The 16,454-nt window shown below is 43.9% G+C and overlaps 1 protein-coding gene across 3 annotated transcripts in view; it reads left to right on the top strand.

The window, feature by feature from the left end:
* The window catches only part of PLD5 (phospholipase D family member 5), a 74,187-nt gene that overhangs the window by 20,142 nt on the left and 37,591 nt on the right, over nucleotides 1–16,454 (top strand). The window contains exons 2-4 of one of the 3 annotated variants that reach the window (XM_038761097.1): nucleotides 1,672–1,808; nucleotides 10,914–11,082; nucleotides 13,789–13,903. In XM_038761097.1, coding sequence (XP_038617025.1) covers nucleotides 1,672–1,808; nucleotides 10,914–11,082; nucleotides 13,789–13,903 — 421 coding nt within the window. Of the gene's footprint in view, nucleotides 1–1,671; nucleotides 1,816–10,913; nucleotides 11,083–13,788; nucleotides 13,904–16,454 lie in introns of those variants that run through there. The other 2 variants (XM_038761098.1, XM_038761099.1) reach the window with 2 other exon arrangements.

The raw sequence follows: 16,454 nt of genomic DNA, 5'->3' as shown, positions 1-16,454 counted from the left end.
ACTCTGTTATACCATACTCTCCCAAGTGCTTAGTATGGTGTTCCACACACAGTAATCGCTCAATTTATATCCTTGATTGGAAACATGCCTATTAGCTCTGTTAGATTGTACTGTCTCAAGGGCTCAGTACAGTCTCTGCACTCTGTAGGTGCTCAGTAAATACGGTTGATTGATTCCCTGCCTAAAATGAGTTTACAGACTAGATGGGGAGAGAGGCATTAATAGAAAAGGGAAACCCTTTGGAGGAGATGTGCATTCAGCGATCTTGCAGGATTTGGGCATCATAGGGGAGGAGATTTGGGGTGGAGAAAGAGCAGAGACCAGGATTAATTTTCACTCACTGTGTTGAACTCATCAAGCTTTTCGATTTTAATCATTGCTGTAAATTTTCCTTCGAGAGTTTTACCCCACCATGGCTCATTCGAAAACCAAGTCGGGGTGGGGGTGGTTAAATTGATCTTTTTGAATCATCTGAAAGAGTGTTAGGGATTTGAAAAAGAACGAAGGATCCCTTCATAGCCAGGAGCTTCGTCGGTTTTATCGGGCTCTCGCTTTCATTGGAGGAGGATATTTTTATTCCCGGTGCAAAAGGAAAATAATAGACGCTGATGAGAAACAGCTTGAGTGCCCTGTACTGCATTAGTGCTGTTTCCATGGAGTGATTTTAGAGTCATTCTCATTCATTAGCTTTAAATTGACCTGCAGAATGATTTCTCCCACCCTATCATGTTTGAAGGAAAAAGAGAGTTAATTGCTCTTTGAAGAACTTGAATTTTGTTATTTGCAAATCTGAGCACCTTCCCTGTGGCCTGGTGGATAGAGCAGAGACCTGGGAGTTGGAAGAAGCTGGGCTCTAATTCTGGCTCCGCCACTTGTCCGCTGGGTAACCTTGGGCAAGTCACTTCACTTCTCGTTGCCTCAGTTACCTCGTCTGGAAAATGAGGATTAAGACCGGGAGCCCCTTGCGGGACAGGGTCTGTGTCCAACCCGACTATATCCACCCCAGCGCTAGTACAGTGCCTAGAATGGTGCTCACCTCTGAGAGGTTTACAGTCTACTAGTAAGGTTTCTGTGTGGACAGATCTATTACTGTGGATTGGTCCAGAACTAAGAAAAGATTTGACAATTGCTCCATTTCCCCATCGAGACTGTAAGCTCGTTCTGGGCAGGGAACTTGTCTACCAGCTCTGTTTTATTGTACTCTCCCAAGCGCTTAGTAAAGTGCCCTGCACACAATAAGTGCTCAATAAATATGACTGATGGATTGATTGACTAATTCAGAGGGAAGGATTTTGGACATGAAGTAGGACTTAGCACGAATTACAGTCTTTTAGGACCCTGAGGCTGGATAGTCATAGGATCAAGTTCTCTAGGAGACCAGTTGGCCTGGCATAACTGATCTGAGATCACTATCCTTGTTGAATTCTGAAGGAATAAAATAATAACAACAACATGGCATAGCAGATCTGAGATCAATATCCTTGTTGAATTCTGAAGGAATAAAATAATAACGAGAATAATAATAACTTGAACTTGTGAGGTATTTGTATTTTTATTACTACTACTCCTACTAATAATGATGGTATTTGTTAAGCACTTACTATGTGACAAGTACTGTACTTAGCACTGATTGCCACCTTTACTTTCCTTGATGTCTTTGATCTCTTTCAGTCCCAGCAAAAATGCATTGTGATCTTCGCACTAGTCTGTTGCTTTGCCATCCTGGTTGCATTGATCTTTTCGGCAGTGGATATCATGGGAGAGGATGAGGATGGACTCTCAGAGAAGAACTGCGAAAATAACTGTCGGTAAGAGGTAACAAACAGAAATTCTCTTTTGGCGGGATTTGGGAGGGGGTGGAGAAGGGGCACTGGCTTAAAATGGTGGCCAGTGAGACTGGTTCCAGTCAGTTAATCATATTTATTGAGCACTTACTGTGTTCAGAGCACTGTACTACTACTAATAATAATGATGGCATTTATTAAGTGCTTACTATGTGCAAAGCACTGTTCTAAGTGCTGGGGAAGTTACAAGGTGATGAGGTTGTTCCACGGGGGGCTCACAGTCTTCATCCCCATTTTACAGATGAGGTAATTGAGGCACAGAGAAGTTAAGTGGGTTGCCCAAGGTCACACAACTGACAAGTGGCTGAGCTGGGATTCGAACCCATGACCTCTGACTCCCAAGCCTGCACTCTTTCCACTGAGCCACGCTGCTTCTCTATCTATTGAGCGCTTACTGTGTGCAGAGCACTGTACTAAGTGCCTGGGAGAGTACAACAGAACAATAAACAGATACATTCCCTGCCCACAACAATCTTACTGCCTAGAGGGGGAGACAGATATTAGTAGAAATAAATAAATAAATGAGCGATATTCATTCAGTCGTATTTATTAAAATCTTTGGGTTTTTTCCTCTGAACTGTAAGCTCATTGTGGGGAGGGAATGTGCCTGTTAGATCGTGTGTTCTACCCTCCCATGCGCTTAGTGCAGTGCTTTGCACATGGTAACTGCTCAATAATTGATCGATTCCCACACAGATTTGCAATGCTGTAAACTGGAGACAGGCATTCCCATAGGGAAAGCTAGGCTTATCTTTTGTAATTTAGCTTTTCCAGGATGGGCATGGAGGGCCAATTATGGCCCTTCAGTTGTTTCTTATCCTTCCCTGGAGATAGCGACATTCAAACTTGCCAATCACTGGCCAAGCCGTTGGCCACTGATGTCTTTCTACACAAAAACTGTCTGTTCTTTTCAATTTTCAGTAAAATCACACACCAGGTCTGTAATTGCTTTTTGGAAGAAGCCCACGTTATATAAAGCATCGAAGCAATGGGAGCTAGTGGGTTAATCTCAGCTTTTTCATAATTCAAGACATATGTTTTTCAGAGGAGTAGTCAAGGACAATCTTGAAAATGTGCTCAAGAAAGGGAAGGGTGCAAGTATTTTTTTGATGCCTTTCCCCTAGTCTCTGACTTTTCATTCAGTTGTATTTGTTGAGTGTTTACTGTGCACAAAGCAGTGTACTCAGCACTTGGGAGAGTACAGCATAACAATAAAGACACACATTCCCTTTTATTCTTGTTCCTTTCACCTGGGATTCCTTCCTTCCTTCCCTGTCAAGCTGTGCAGCTGCTGGAATGATGGAAATGTGATGTGGGATTTCTTGTATTGCCCTCTTGGGATCATCAATTCTCTGGGTGTTTAGGGTAACCACTTGTAGAGTACAGTAGAGTAAGAAATCAATCACCAATGGTATTCGAGGGCTTCCCTGTGCAGAACACTGTACTAAGCACTTGGGAGAGTGGAGTTTGATAAAGGAGCTAGACATGATCCCTGCTCTTGAGGAGCCTACCATCTAGCGAGGGAGACAAGCACTAAAAGATATTACAGGTAGGGGAAATAATAATAATTGTGGTATTTAAGTGCTTACTCTGTGCCAGGCACTGTTCTAAGCGCTGGGGTAGATACAGGGTAATCAGGTTGTCTCACGTGGGGCTCACAGTCTTAATCCCCATTTTACAGATGAGGTAACTGCGGCACAGAGAAGTTAAGTGGCTTGCCCAAGGTCACACAGCAGATAAGTGGCAGCGTTGGGATTAGAATCCATGTCCTCTGACTCCCAAGGCCATGCTCTTTCTATTGAGCAACAGAAAGCAACAGAGTTTAAAGACATGTTTGTGTGGACTATGGGGTGGGGTGTCAGGGTGATAAACTGAGTCCTTGGGTGTATTGGAAGTTCTAAATGGACAGTAGTGGGGGAAATCAAACAATGGTATTTACTAAGTGCTTACTGTGTGCAGAGCACTGTACTAAGCTCATCGTGGGCAAGGAATGTGCCTGTTATATTGGGAGAGTACACTACGACAGAGTTAGTAGACATGTTCCCCGCATAAAAGAAGCTTACAGTCAAGGAAGCATTTGGCTTTTTGCTGCAATGTCGTTCAGTGCTCAGGATGTTTTCAGAGGAAGAGTCTTTAGGGATCATTAGTCATCGCAGAAATTGACTCCCGTAAGTAAGACTTAAAGCTCCTCACATTTTTTTTCCACATTAGCATTTGCCGTTGGCCCTAGTTGTTTTTTTCCTAAAGCCCTAGCAGATCTCTAGTAGGATGCAGGCAGGGTGGTCTAGTTGAAAGAGCAGAGATTGAGTCCCCACTCCCTGCTCTGCCACTGAACTTCTGTGAGACCTTGGGTAAGAAGGAGCGTGGCTCAGTGGAAAGAGCACGGGCTTGGGAGTTAGAGGTCATGGGTTCTAATCCCCGCTTCGTCAATTGTCAGCTGTGTGACTTTGGGCAGGTCACTTAACTTCTCTGGGCCTTAGTTACCTCATCTGTAAATTGGGGATTAATACTGTGAGCCCCACATGGGACAACCTGATCACCCTGTATCCTCCCCAGCGCTTAGAACAGTGCTTTGCACAAGGTAAGCGCTTAACAAATGCCATTATTATTATTATTATTATTACTAACCTCTCTGAGCTTCCATCTCATCTACCAAATAAAGCTTAGTACTTACCCTGCGCACATCTTGGACTCTGTGTATTTGCATGTGTCTCCGTGCCTGTGTTCTTACGCACACGTGAATGTCCGAGAATCTACCTAAAATGGAAAGAAATTGCTCCAGGCTCCATCCCAACACTTCAGTTTCTCTTCGTTAAGCTTAGGAGGTAAAAAGAATTTCTAAGGAAACGAAGAAGTCAACAAATCTTAGAGAATCCAGGGTCAAGATACAAGGATTAACTGACTGATTTAAAACCCAAGTCATTCCAGCCCCAGTCTCCGGCACCTCAATTCCAACCCCCTCTGGTCTGTAAGCTCATCATGGGCAGAAGCTGCTAATTCTGTTGTACTTTCCCAAATTCTCAGTACAGTGCTCTGCGTATAGTAAGCGCTCAGTAAATATCATTGATTGATTGCAGTCCCACCACCGTGAGAATTGCAAAGCAATTGTTCTCGCTTTGCTTTTCAACGACTTGCACTTTCCAACGTGCCCTATTTTTAGAGACTTCTTTTTACGGATGAAACATAATGAGGTTGGTTCTGCCATATTCCAAAGAGTGTGAAAATTTACCCCTCCCGCTTTGCAAGTGAAGCACAGAGGGCCAACACACACATCACTAGGGTGGAGTTGACAGCCTGGAGACTCTCCATCCCTCGAAGCAGATATCAGCCGCCTTTCCAAATTTAGGAATAGTGGGATTTTTCCATTCTCTGGATTGGTCGGAGAGCTGACCCCAGGCACGGCGGAGTGGGTGGAGCACGGGCCTGGGAATCAAAAGGTCAAGGGATCTAATCCCGGCTCCACCATTGTCTGCTGTGTGACCTTGGGCAAGTAACTCCACTCCTCTGGATCTCAGTTACCTCATCTGTAAAATGGGGACTGAGATTGAGACCTCATATTGGACAGGGACTGTGTCCGACCCGATTTTGCTTGTATCACTCCAGTGCTTAGTACAGTGCCTGGCACATAGTAAGTGCTTAACAAATACCACCATTGTTATTGTTACTATTTTTATTGTATTTTCAAACCACCTCCAGACTTGAAGTTCATTTGTTTTTTGATCCACTCATTTTCCCTAACGAAGGCACCAGTTTCGCCAATGACTTCCTTTCCTCAGATTTGATATCCTCCTGTTGGGTTATTTTTTTTTCCTTGTTTTCCATCCCCTAGCATGAGTACTGAATTTAATTGTGGCGAACCTTTTAGTGCAGAAAACATAAAGAAATCCCTCAGTCTACAAAATTTCACCACCAACCTCTCTTCCCCAAGAGACATGCTCTGTCAGTTAAAACTGAATAACATCAGACAGTTGATCTTCACTTTTCCAGTTATATAAATCATTTCTCACCTCATCCAAGAGGCTGCTGGGACCCTGCATTCAGTCCATTTGTTCTTGGAGGGTTCTGTTTCCAAATGGGGTTGGAGGTTGACAGGCGTTTGTGTATCGTGAAGTACTTTGAAGTATTTTTTATGCTACATGTTAAGTGCTTATGTGCCAGGCACTGTACTAAGCGCTGGGGCAGATGCAAGATAATCAGAACTCACAATCTTTATCTCCATTTTACAAGTGAGGTGACTGAGGGACAGAAAAGTTAAGTGATTTACCTGGGGCCATACAGCAGACAGGTGATGGAGCCCAGAATTAGAACCCAGGTCCTCTGATTCCCAGGCTTATGCTCTTTCCATCAGGCCATGCTGCTTCTCTATGTATTCTGCATATTTATGCTTCTGACCCTCCTGGGGCATTAAAAGAATGGACATCCAGTGGTGAAGAAATTATGGGGATCATCATCGGTGGTATTTGTTGAGCGCTTACTGTGTGCAGAGCACTGTACTAGCTGCTTGGGAGAGTACAAAGCAACGGAATTGGTAGGCTCATTCTCAGCTCTTAACAAGCAGCCAAAATTTTACAAATGCAGATTGGCAACTCCTACTATTTTTTTATTTATTCAACATCATTTCCATTCTCCTCGTATTATCACATTTTGTGGTTCGCTCTCCTCCTACCAAATTCTGGTTATCTGCAACACAACCACTTTGATGTTATTTTCCAGAAACTGCATATTCATAATGAATTCAATTCAGCCGCTTGACGTATTTTAATGATTTTGTCCAAATTCAGTTCATCCACTTCCAGGAATGTTTGCGCTATGACTGTATTTCTTATTCCATTCACAGTATGGTCTCTAATGACAGATTCTGCTAGTCCTGAAATTACTGCTTCAACCTAAATTATTTAGCAGTCGGCAAAATTTCCTCTCCTGCCTGTTTTATATGAAACCTAGATTTCTCAAACTGTGTCATGGTGCTGAAGTAAACAGTAGTCCTGAGATCTGCATCAGAAGGCTACAGTCCCCTCTGTTTGAATTCTGAGAGATTGAAAGAATGGCCTAGTGAAAAGAACATGAATCTGGGGATCAGGAAGCTTAGATTCTAGTTCCAGCTCCGCCACTGTCTTGGAGTGTGACCTTGGGAAAGTCACTTAACCTCTTTGGGTCTCGGTTTCCTTTCCTGTTAAATAGGAATGAAATACCTGCTCTCCTTACTCGGAGATCACCAGCCCCATCTGGGCCAGGGATTGTCCTATCCGGTGATCCTAACCCAGAGCTCTGAGCGTGTAGTAAGCTGTTGATAATACAAGAGTTGTCTCTCCCCTGCTATATTTAGGAATACGTACATTTATGAGGATCACATTTTAGATTTAGCCCACTTGCTCCCAGAAGAAGCCAAGCTTCTGTATAAAATGTCTTCAGTCGGGAACATTCTTGTCTGTTTTTATCTTTTAGTCATCGTGGGCGCTTTTAGCTATTCCTCGTTTGGCTTGCTCTCTTTCTCTATATACCGATCTGAGAGTTCACGCCTAATACTACTGGAGTGTTGCCGTTCTGAGACTGAAGCCAAGTTAAGGAGATTTTAGATGATAACAAATAATTCGTTTAGTGACATATTTGTAAATATTTGCTAGGCAGCCTCTGCCCTTGCTCTGTGTGATCTTTACTTTCTCTTGCTCACTCTCCTCTATCCTCCGGCACTTTATGTTTGTTGTTGGAATTATCCTAATTCTTAAAAAAAATACCAAGCACACATTTCCGTATATTTAGGAAAGCATTTGTACGTGCCATAAATTTTGAAGAAAATGCTTAGCTAAAACCGATTTTGAAGACTATCAGTAGGTTATCCAACACCTCGTATTATTTATTCTACCTAACCTTTTCTTGGCAGGAGAATGCCCAGTTCGTCCTTCATCTTACCTTTAATCCATCCACACATCCATCCATCAGACAGTCAATCAATAGTATTTACACCAATAGTATTGGGTGCAATAGAGTTGGTAGACGTGATCTTTAAATATGTCTCAGAAGCACCATGGCTTAGTGGGAAGTCTACGCATTTGGGAAATGCATGCCAGGCACTGTACAATGCTTGATTGAAAGGATGAGTCAGATACTTTCTGCATCCTTCTTCCGCCTAGTAGGAATAGGGATTCAGTGTTATGTTGCCATACATCCAAATGGGAAGGACCGCTGAAGTGGATGGTTCATCTTAAGGAAAGGCAGGGGTTAGTGGGAAGGGAGAATTCCATAACCCTCAGCCCCTGGGCCATATGGGGTTCACAATCTAAGGAGTCGCTTCCCTTCTCTGTGCCTCATTCCCCTCATCTGTAATGTGGGAATTAAGACTGTTAGCCTCATGTGGGACAGGGACTATGTCCAACCTGATTAGCTCATATCTACCTCAGCATTTAGTACAGTGCCTGGCACTTAGTAAGCGCTTAACAGATACCATTTTTAAAAAAAGGGAAGGAACAGGTATCTTGATCATTTTATAGAGGAAACTGAGGCCCAGGGAGGATAGATAAATGACTTGTCCCAGGTCAGTGGTGGAGCGGGGATTAGAACCCAGGTCTTCTGACTCCCAAGCCCGGATTGTTTTCCACTAGACCACACCACTTTCCATTTGGATCAATCAGTCAATGTTATTTATAGACGTAGTGTGTGCAGAGCACTGTATTAAGCACTTGGGAGAGTTCAATACCAACAGACTTGGTAGGCACAATCCCTGCCTACAGTGAGCTTACATTCTAGAAGGTGAGACAGACATTAATAGAAATCATGAAGTTATGGATATGGGCCTAAGTGCTATGGAGCTGAGGGTGGAATAAATTCCAAGTGTCCAAAGGTCACAGATCCAGGGTATCCACAGCCGGGGTACTTTAAATCACCCAGAAAGGAATAAATAAATGATTGAACTCAACTGTGCCTTCCCTAGAAGTCACTTACCCCACCAAACAAATCTCTTCACGGCCCTTTATTTCCTCTGGGAAGCTGAATGTGATCTCGTTATCAAAAATTGATGCAAAATTCCACTTCCTGCCCAGAAAGGAGGGAGAAGCAATCCAGCTAGGTTTCCTGGGATAGATCATCCTTTTCCGTTCATTTTTGTTTTTCAGTTAAGACCTAATCAGATCGGTTTCACAAACCGTATATTTCACCCGCCACATTAGAAGAGACCTCAGCTGGTCAGGAGTTCTTGAGGGAAATCAGAACTTTATTCGATAGCTTTTTTTATCTTTGGTTTAGTGTGAGGTAAATATGCCTCTCTGGTTGGGCAGCTGGTATTAAAGAATACGATTGTCTTTGCTCTTGGGTCCAATGTGTTGTCACTCGGTTGTTATGGAGAAAATTGTTCCCAATGGGTCAATTCTGCTTTCTGCTGACTCCTGAGCTGGCCGGGTGAATAATCAATTAATCAATCAATCATATTTCCAAGCACCACCTGTTTAGCCAGAGCACTGTTCTCCGCTTACAACAGAGCCCTTCTGAAATTACATCTCCAGGAGACTTTCTCTGATGAATTTAGACTCTCGTTCAATCAATTAATCATATTTACCAAGTGCTTACTCTGGGTGGGGCACTGTACTAAGCGCTCGGGAGAGTATAATACAACAGAGTTGGTAGACGGGTTCCCTGTTCCCAGTGAGCTCACAGTCTTGTTGGATATTAAAATCAATTATGTATCTAGACATAAGAGCTGAGGGTGTGGTGAATGAAAGGTTCAGATCTAAATATTAGGTCTTTCCCCACAGTTTCTTCCAACTCCCACATTAGATTTTCACAGTACTTTAGTACTTAAGTACTCACAACCTAATAATAATAATAATGATGGTATCTGTGAAGCTCTAACTATGTGCCAAGCACTGTTCTAAGCTCTGAGGTGGATACAAGGTAAGCAGGTTGTTTCACTTGGGGCTCACAACCCATTTTACAGATGATGTAACTGAGGCCCAGAGAAGTTAAGTGATTTGCCCAAAATCATTCAGCAGACATATGGAGGAGCTGGAATTAGAACCCACGACCTCTGACTCCCAAGCCCTTGCTGCAGCGTGGCTCAGTGGAAAGAGCACGGGCTTGGGAGTCAGAGGTCATGGGTTCAAATCCCGGCTCCACCAGTTGTCAGGTGTGTGACTTTGGGCAAGTCACTTCACTTCTCTGTGCCTCAGTTACCTCATCTGTAAAATGGGGATTAAGACTGTGAGCCTCCCAAGGGACAACCTGATCACCTAGTAACCTCCCCAGCACTTAGAATAGTGCTTTGCACATAGTAAGCGCTTAATAATTGCCATCATCATTATTATTATTAAGCCATGCTGCTTCTCTATAGTACCTTTTATCTAGTATCTTGTACCTTAAATACTCCATTATTTCCTCTCGTCTGTAATTTCTTAGACCGCCCATCTCCCCAGCCAGACTTCAAGCTCCTTGAGGGCAGAGATCATGTCTATTACTGCTGTTATTCATTCAATCATATTTATTGAGCGTTTACTGTGTGCAGAGCACTGAACTAAGCGCTTATACTCACCAAGCTCTTAGCATAGTGCTCCGCGCCCAATAAATGCTCAGGGAATACATTTGGAGTAAGAGACACACTGTCCCTGTCCTCGAGAAGTGTACAATCTAACTGGCTAAAATTATTTTTTGGACAAAAGATTGACCTGTGAGAGGTTTTGTAAACTAGCAAACAATTGCACAGCTTAGTGGACTGTCCAGCTTTGGGAATCAGAAGGACCATGGGTTCTAATCCTGGCCCTGCCACTTGTCTCCCGTGTGACCTTGGGCAAATACCGTAACATCTCTGGGGCTCAGTTTCCTCATCTGTAAAATAGGGATTAAGAGTGTGAGCCCCATGGGGGACAGGGACTGTATCCAACCTCCTTAACTTATACCTACTCCAGCTCTTTGAACAGTGCTTTGCACATAGTAAGTGCTTAATAAATGCCATCATTATTATTATTATTAGAACGGCACTTGGCACATAGTAAGTGCTCAACAAGTACCATGATTATTAATCTCCTGAAGCCCTATCTTTTACCTCATCCTAAAAATGCTTTCTCTTGCAAAATCTCATCCAAGGATCACCCTGGTGGAAAACATTCCCAAAGGCCTTAATTATTCAGGAAGTGCCCTGTTCCATCTCCCGCTCTTCCAAGGCTGGTGGAATTTGCTCAACATGGCCAAGAAGTCCGTCGATATCGTCTCCTCCCATTGGAATCTCAACAGCAGTTCCCCACTGGCACGTCAGGTAAGGAGCATTCTGGCTGGCCGGACTGTTTCGGGTTTGTGGTCTTCATTCATTCACTTCTTCAGACAATCGAATTTATTGAGCGTTTACTGTGTGCAGAACACCGTACTAGACGCTTGGGAGAGGGCAACACAGCAATATCACAGACACATTTCCTGCCCACCGCAAGCTTAAAGTCCAGAGGGGAAGGCAGACGTTAATATAAATAAATAAATTAGAGATATGGGCATAAGTGGTGTGGGGCTGGGAGCGGGGGATGAAGAAAGGGAGCAAGTCGGAGCGATGCAGAAGGGAGCCGGGGGAAAAGGAAAGGAGGGTGCAGTCAGGGAAGGCCTCATGGAGGAGATGGGCCTTCAATAAGGCTTTGAAGTGGGGAGAGTCATTGCCTGTCAGATGGTTTGGCGTGGCTCAGTGGCAAGAGCCCGGGCTTTGGAGTCAGAGGTCATGAGTTCAAATCCCCACTCCGCCACTTGTCAGCTGTGTGACTTTGGGCAAGTCACTTAACTTCTCTGGGCCTCAGTTACCTCATCTGTAAAATGGGGATTCAGAATGTGAGCCCCCCAAGGGACAACCTGATCACCTTATAACCTCCCCAGCACTTAGAACAGTGCTTTGCACATAGTAAGCGCTTAATAAATGCCATCATTATTATTATTATTATTCCTGTTTCAAGCACTTCCCTTCCCTGCTCCATCTTTTGCAGTTCGGTGAATATAGAATTGAGCGGATGTGGGAGTCTATAGCATTCTCTGTTGATGGAGTGCTAGTTTTAGCTCCATTAACAGACTGTAACCCCCCAGAAAGGGTGGCAGTGTGGCCTAGGGGAAATAGCATAGGACTAGGAATCAGATTTGATGCCCAGTTCTACCATTGGTGACCTTGTGTGAGTCACTTAACCTCTCTGGGCCCCAGTTTTCTCACAACATCCTGTTCACACGAATTCCATCTGATGCAAACTCACACTGACATTTCTGGCAACCAGAAATTGTACCCAGGAGCATGTAGACACAACCTTTTCCTTGGCAGTGGGGTGTTAATTTGATTTCTACATCCAAACCTTAAAGCAGTGGTGCCAGATTTGTGTAATCTTCAGAACAATGGTTCCGGGGACCTGGGTTCTAATCCCAACTCCGCCACTTGTCTGCTGTATGACCTTGGACAAGTCACTTCACTTCTCTGGGCCTCAGTTCCCTCCTCTGTAAAATGGGGATTAAGACAGTGAGCCCCACGTGGGACGTGAACTGCGTCCACAGTGATTAGCTTGTATCTACACCAGTGCTTAGTACATTCATTCATTCATTCATTCAATCGTATTTATTGAGTGCTTACTGTGTGCAGAGCACTGTACTAAGCCCTTGGGAAGTACAAGTTGGACAGTGCCTGGTATATAGGAAGCACTTAAAAAATGAAAATAACAATAATTGTTATTATGGTATTTGTTAAGAGCTATGTGCCAAGCACTGTACTAAGAGTGGGGGAATACATCAGATAATCAGATTAGAAACGCAATCCCTGTCCCACATCAGACTTGCAATTTAAGTCGCAATCTAAATTGGGTAAGACTGCAGTCCAGTGACTTCCCCCCCGCACAAAAATGTGAAGGAAAGCTTTCACATCTCTATTATTCCTGCAAATGTAACTGAAAGTTCTGGAAGACATTTCAGCCCCGAACACTTTCGTTCCCAAAGCTGGGTGGTAGCAGAAAATGGCGTCAAAATTCACAGCTCTCACTCCATGAATACATTAAGAAGCCTTTTCGGTGTGTGTGTGAGAGAGAGAGAGAGAGAGAGAGAGAGAAATACATCGTCATTTGTCTCTGATGCAGCAGAGCCTGGCAAATCCTTAAATGGAGACTACAAATAGCAGACTAATAAATGGGACCCAGTCAGGAAAGCTGACTGCCTTTTCATCATGGAGGCTTCCCGGACGAGAGGGAGTAGGCTAATGGCTCTTGGTCATAGCCGAGAGCCTTCTCCAGCCACACTGCGCTCAACAATTCCTCATCCGCACTCTCCTCATCCTCACCGCAAGCCTTCAGACTGGAGTCATTGCTCAGCCAGGGAAGAAAACCCATCCACCACTTTCTCAGTTGCCTGTTAGATAGCTTTTTGTCCGTAACTCGTATCTGTAGGCTGAAGTATTTGTTACTCTATTTATATATTTATTTATTTTACGTGTACATATCTATTCTATTTATTTTATTTTGTTAGTATGTTTGGTTTTTTTCTCTGTCTCCCCCTTTTAGACTGAGAGCCCACTGTTGGGTAGGGACTGTCTCTATATGTTGCCAACTTGTACTTACCAAGCGCTTAGTACAGTGCTCTGCACACAGTAAGCACTCAATAAATATGATTGATGATGATGATAATGATGATGAAGTCTGTATGCTCCTTGCGGGCGGGGAATGTGTCTGTTTATCGTTCTGTTGTTCTCTCCCAAACGCTTACTACAGTAAGCGTTCCTGTGCACACAGTCAGCGCTCAATAAATACGACTGATTGATGACCTTGTCTTTCCTCACGTGCTTAGCAGATGGTTTGGCACCTAGCGCTCGTTATTGCTATTAATCTTGTCGGCGTTTTTTATCGTCACCATCGTAAGCTGGAGGCGGTTTGAAATCTTATTGAAAAATGGTCTCGATTTTCATCTGTGAAAGAAAATGAGCTCTAGTGGATTGGTCACCCTTGGGTCTTCATTTTCTTCCTAGGGTCGGCGTCTTTTGGAAAAATTGTTCCAGCTGGCTGCCCGAGACATTGAGATCAAATTAGTGAGCGATGTGCTAACTGCTGATTCAAAGGTATTAGAAGACTTGAAATTAAAGGGTAAGACCAAGGTTGATATGTTACTTTATTAGGAAGTGGTCATCATCTTTCAAAGTCTAAAGTTGCTACGGATGTGGGCAGGGAACGTGACTGTTATGCTGTTATACTGTACTCTCCCAAGTGCTTAATACAGTTTTCTGTGCACAGTAAGCATTCAAGTACCAGATTTATAATTTCATTCATTCATTCATTGTCGTATTTATTGAGCGCTTACTGTGTGCAGAGCACTGTACTAAGCACTTGGGAACTACAAGTCGGCAACATATAGAGACGGTCCCTACCCAGATTTATAGCATCCAGCCTCCCTGATGTTTGCCAGGAGGAAGATGTGAGAGGACATGAATGAATTAGAGATCATAGGCTGGATAATGATAATAATAATGGTATTTATTAAGTGCTTACTATGTGCCAAGCACTGCTCTAAGCACTGGGGTAGATACAAGGTAATCAGGTTGTCCCTCATGGGGCCCACAGTCTTAATACCCATTTTACAGATGAGGTAACTGAAGCACAGAAAAGTGAAGTGTCTTGCCCAAGGTTACACAGCAGACAAGTGATGGAGACAGGATTAGAACCCCTGTCCTCTGACTCGCAAGCCCGGGCTCTTTCCACTAAGCCACGCTGCTTCTCAATCGATCGATGGTATTTATTGAACACTTACTGTGTGCAGAGCACTGTCGGGAGAGTACAATACAACAGCGTTGGTAGACTCATCCCTGCCTAGAAGGAGCTTACAGTCTAGAGAGGGAGGTAGACATTAAAATAAATTAGAGATATGGATTTCTGTGCTTTGGGGCTGAGGGTGGAATAAATATCAAGTGCTCAAAGGAAAACGAGTCAAGGAACTGGCTTTCCTTCACCCTGGAACACTTGGACATGCCCATTCAATCCATTCTTTCCTGTGTCCAACACAAACCAGAATCAGATCTAGGAACTGGTTGATTCAGAATTCAGTTTACGTTGAGTGAAAGAGAGTGGGGCGGGGAAGAGAATGAGAGAAGGTGGGAGGAGGGAGCGTGTGTGTGTATGGGTGTGTAGGTGTGTGTGTACGTACGCAGATTGACCTGTGGTTGTAAAGTGGGCTCTGCCACTAGACTATTTTTCTGTTATAGACTATTATAGGCTATATATAGTCTATAGTGTAGACTATATAGTCTATATATATAACTATAACTATATCATCATCATCATCATCAATCGTATTTATTGAGCGCTTACTATGTGCAGAGCACTGTACTAAGCGCTTGGGAAGTACAAATTGGCAACACATAGAGACAGTACCTACCCAACAGTGGGCTCACAGTCTAAAAGGGGGAGACAGAGAACAAAACCAAACATACCAACAAAATAAAATAAATAGGGTAGATATGTACAAGCAAAATAAATAAATAAATAAATAGAGTAATAAATATGTACAACCATATATACATATATACAGGTGCTGTGGGGAAGGGAAGGGAAGGGAAGGGAACTATATAAGTATATAACTATATAAGTATAACTATATAAGTATATAACTATACTATATATAACTATATAGTATATATAGTTATAGACTATAGCCTAACAGACTATTTGGCTGTTTTTCCCTCTCTCCCTCCTTCTCCTTTTCCCTGTCTTCCTCTCTCTTTTTCCACCCCTCCAACCAGCCACACTGCCCCAACTCCACTGGCCCGTAGTTCTGCTTTCCTCTTCTCCCACTTCCTTCTGCGTCTCCCTGACTCGCTCCCTTTATTCCTTCCCCCTCCCAGCCCCATAGCACTTTAAGTCCATATCTGTCATTTCTTTATTTCTGTCAATGTCTGTCTCCCACTCTAGACTGTAAGGTGGTTGTGGGCCGGGAATGTGCCTATCGTATATCATACTCTCCCAAGCAGTTAGTACAGTTCTGCTCACAGTAAGCACTCAATAAATAGGATTGATTGACTGGGTTGGCCATTCCCAGCAGGGGCTGGCCGTGGTTCTGCTCTGGAAGTTGGGGAAGAGGGAGGAACTTTCCTGAAATCCCAGGGAGCTGGGACTGTAACCCTTAGTAGGAACCGCAGAGACCGTCAGCTCAAAGCAAAAGCAAGGAACTGGACTACTAGTAGAGAGCTGGGAGGGGAGAGTTCAGTACATAATAATAATAATAATGATAGTGTTTGTTAAGCGCTTACTATGTGCAGAGCACTGTTCTAAGCGCTGGGGAGGATACAAGGTGATCAGGTTGTCCCACGTGGGGCTCACAGTCTTAATCCCCATTTTACAGATGAGGGAACTGAGCCCCAGAGAAGTGAAGTGACTTGCCCAAAGTCACACAGCTGACAAGTGGCAGAACCAGGATTAGAACTCATGACCTCTGACTCCCAAGCCTGGGCTCTTTCCACTGAGCCACGCTGCTTCTCTCTCCTCCCATTGCCCTACTGTTGGAGGTGCTCGGAGGCTGCAGAGAGCATATCAGAAGCTACAGGCTGCCACTGGGCTTGGTTTAGCTGGGCTCGGGAAGCAGCGTGGCTCAGTGGAAAGAGCCCGGGCTTTGGAGTCAGAGGTCATGGGTTCAAACCCCGGCTCC

Source organism: Tachyglossus aculeatus, chromosome 19, assembly GCF_015852505.1.
Source record: "Tachyglossus aculeatus isolate mTacAcu1 chromosome 19, mTacAcu1.pri, whole genome shotgun sequence".
Taxonomy (NCBI): Eukaryota; Metazoa; Chordata; class Mammalia; order Monotremata; family Tachyglossidae; genus Tachyglossus; species Tachyglossus aculeatus.
Note: the sequence above shows the minus strand (reverse complement) of the source record. Positions and strands in the feature narration are given on the sequence as shown.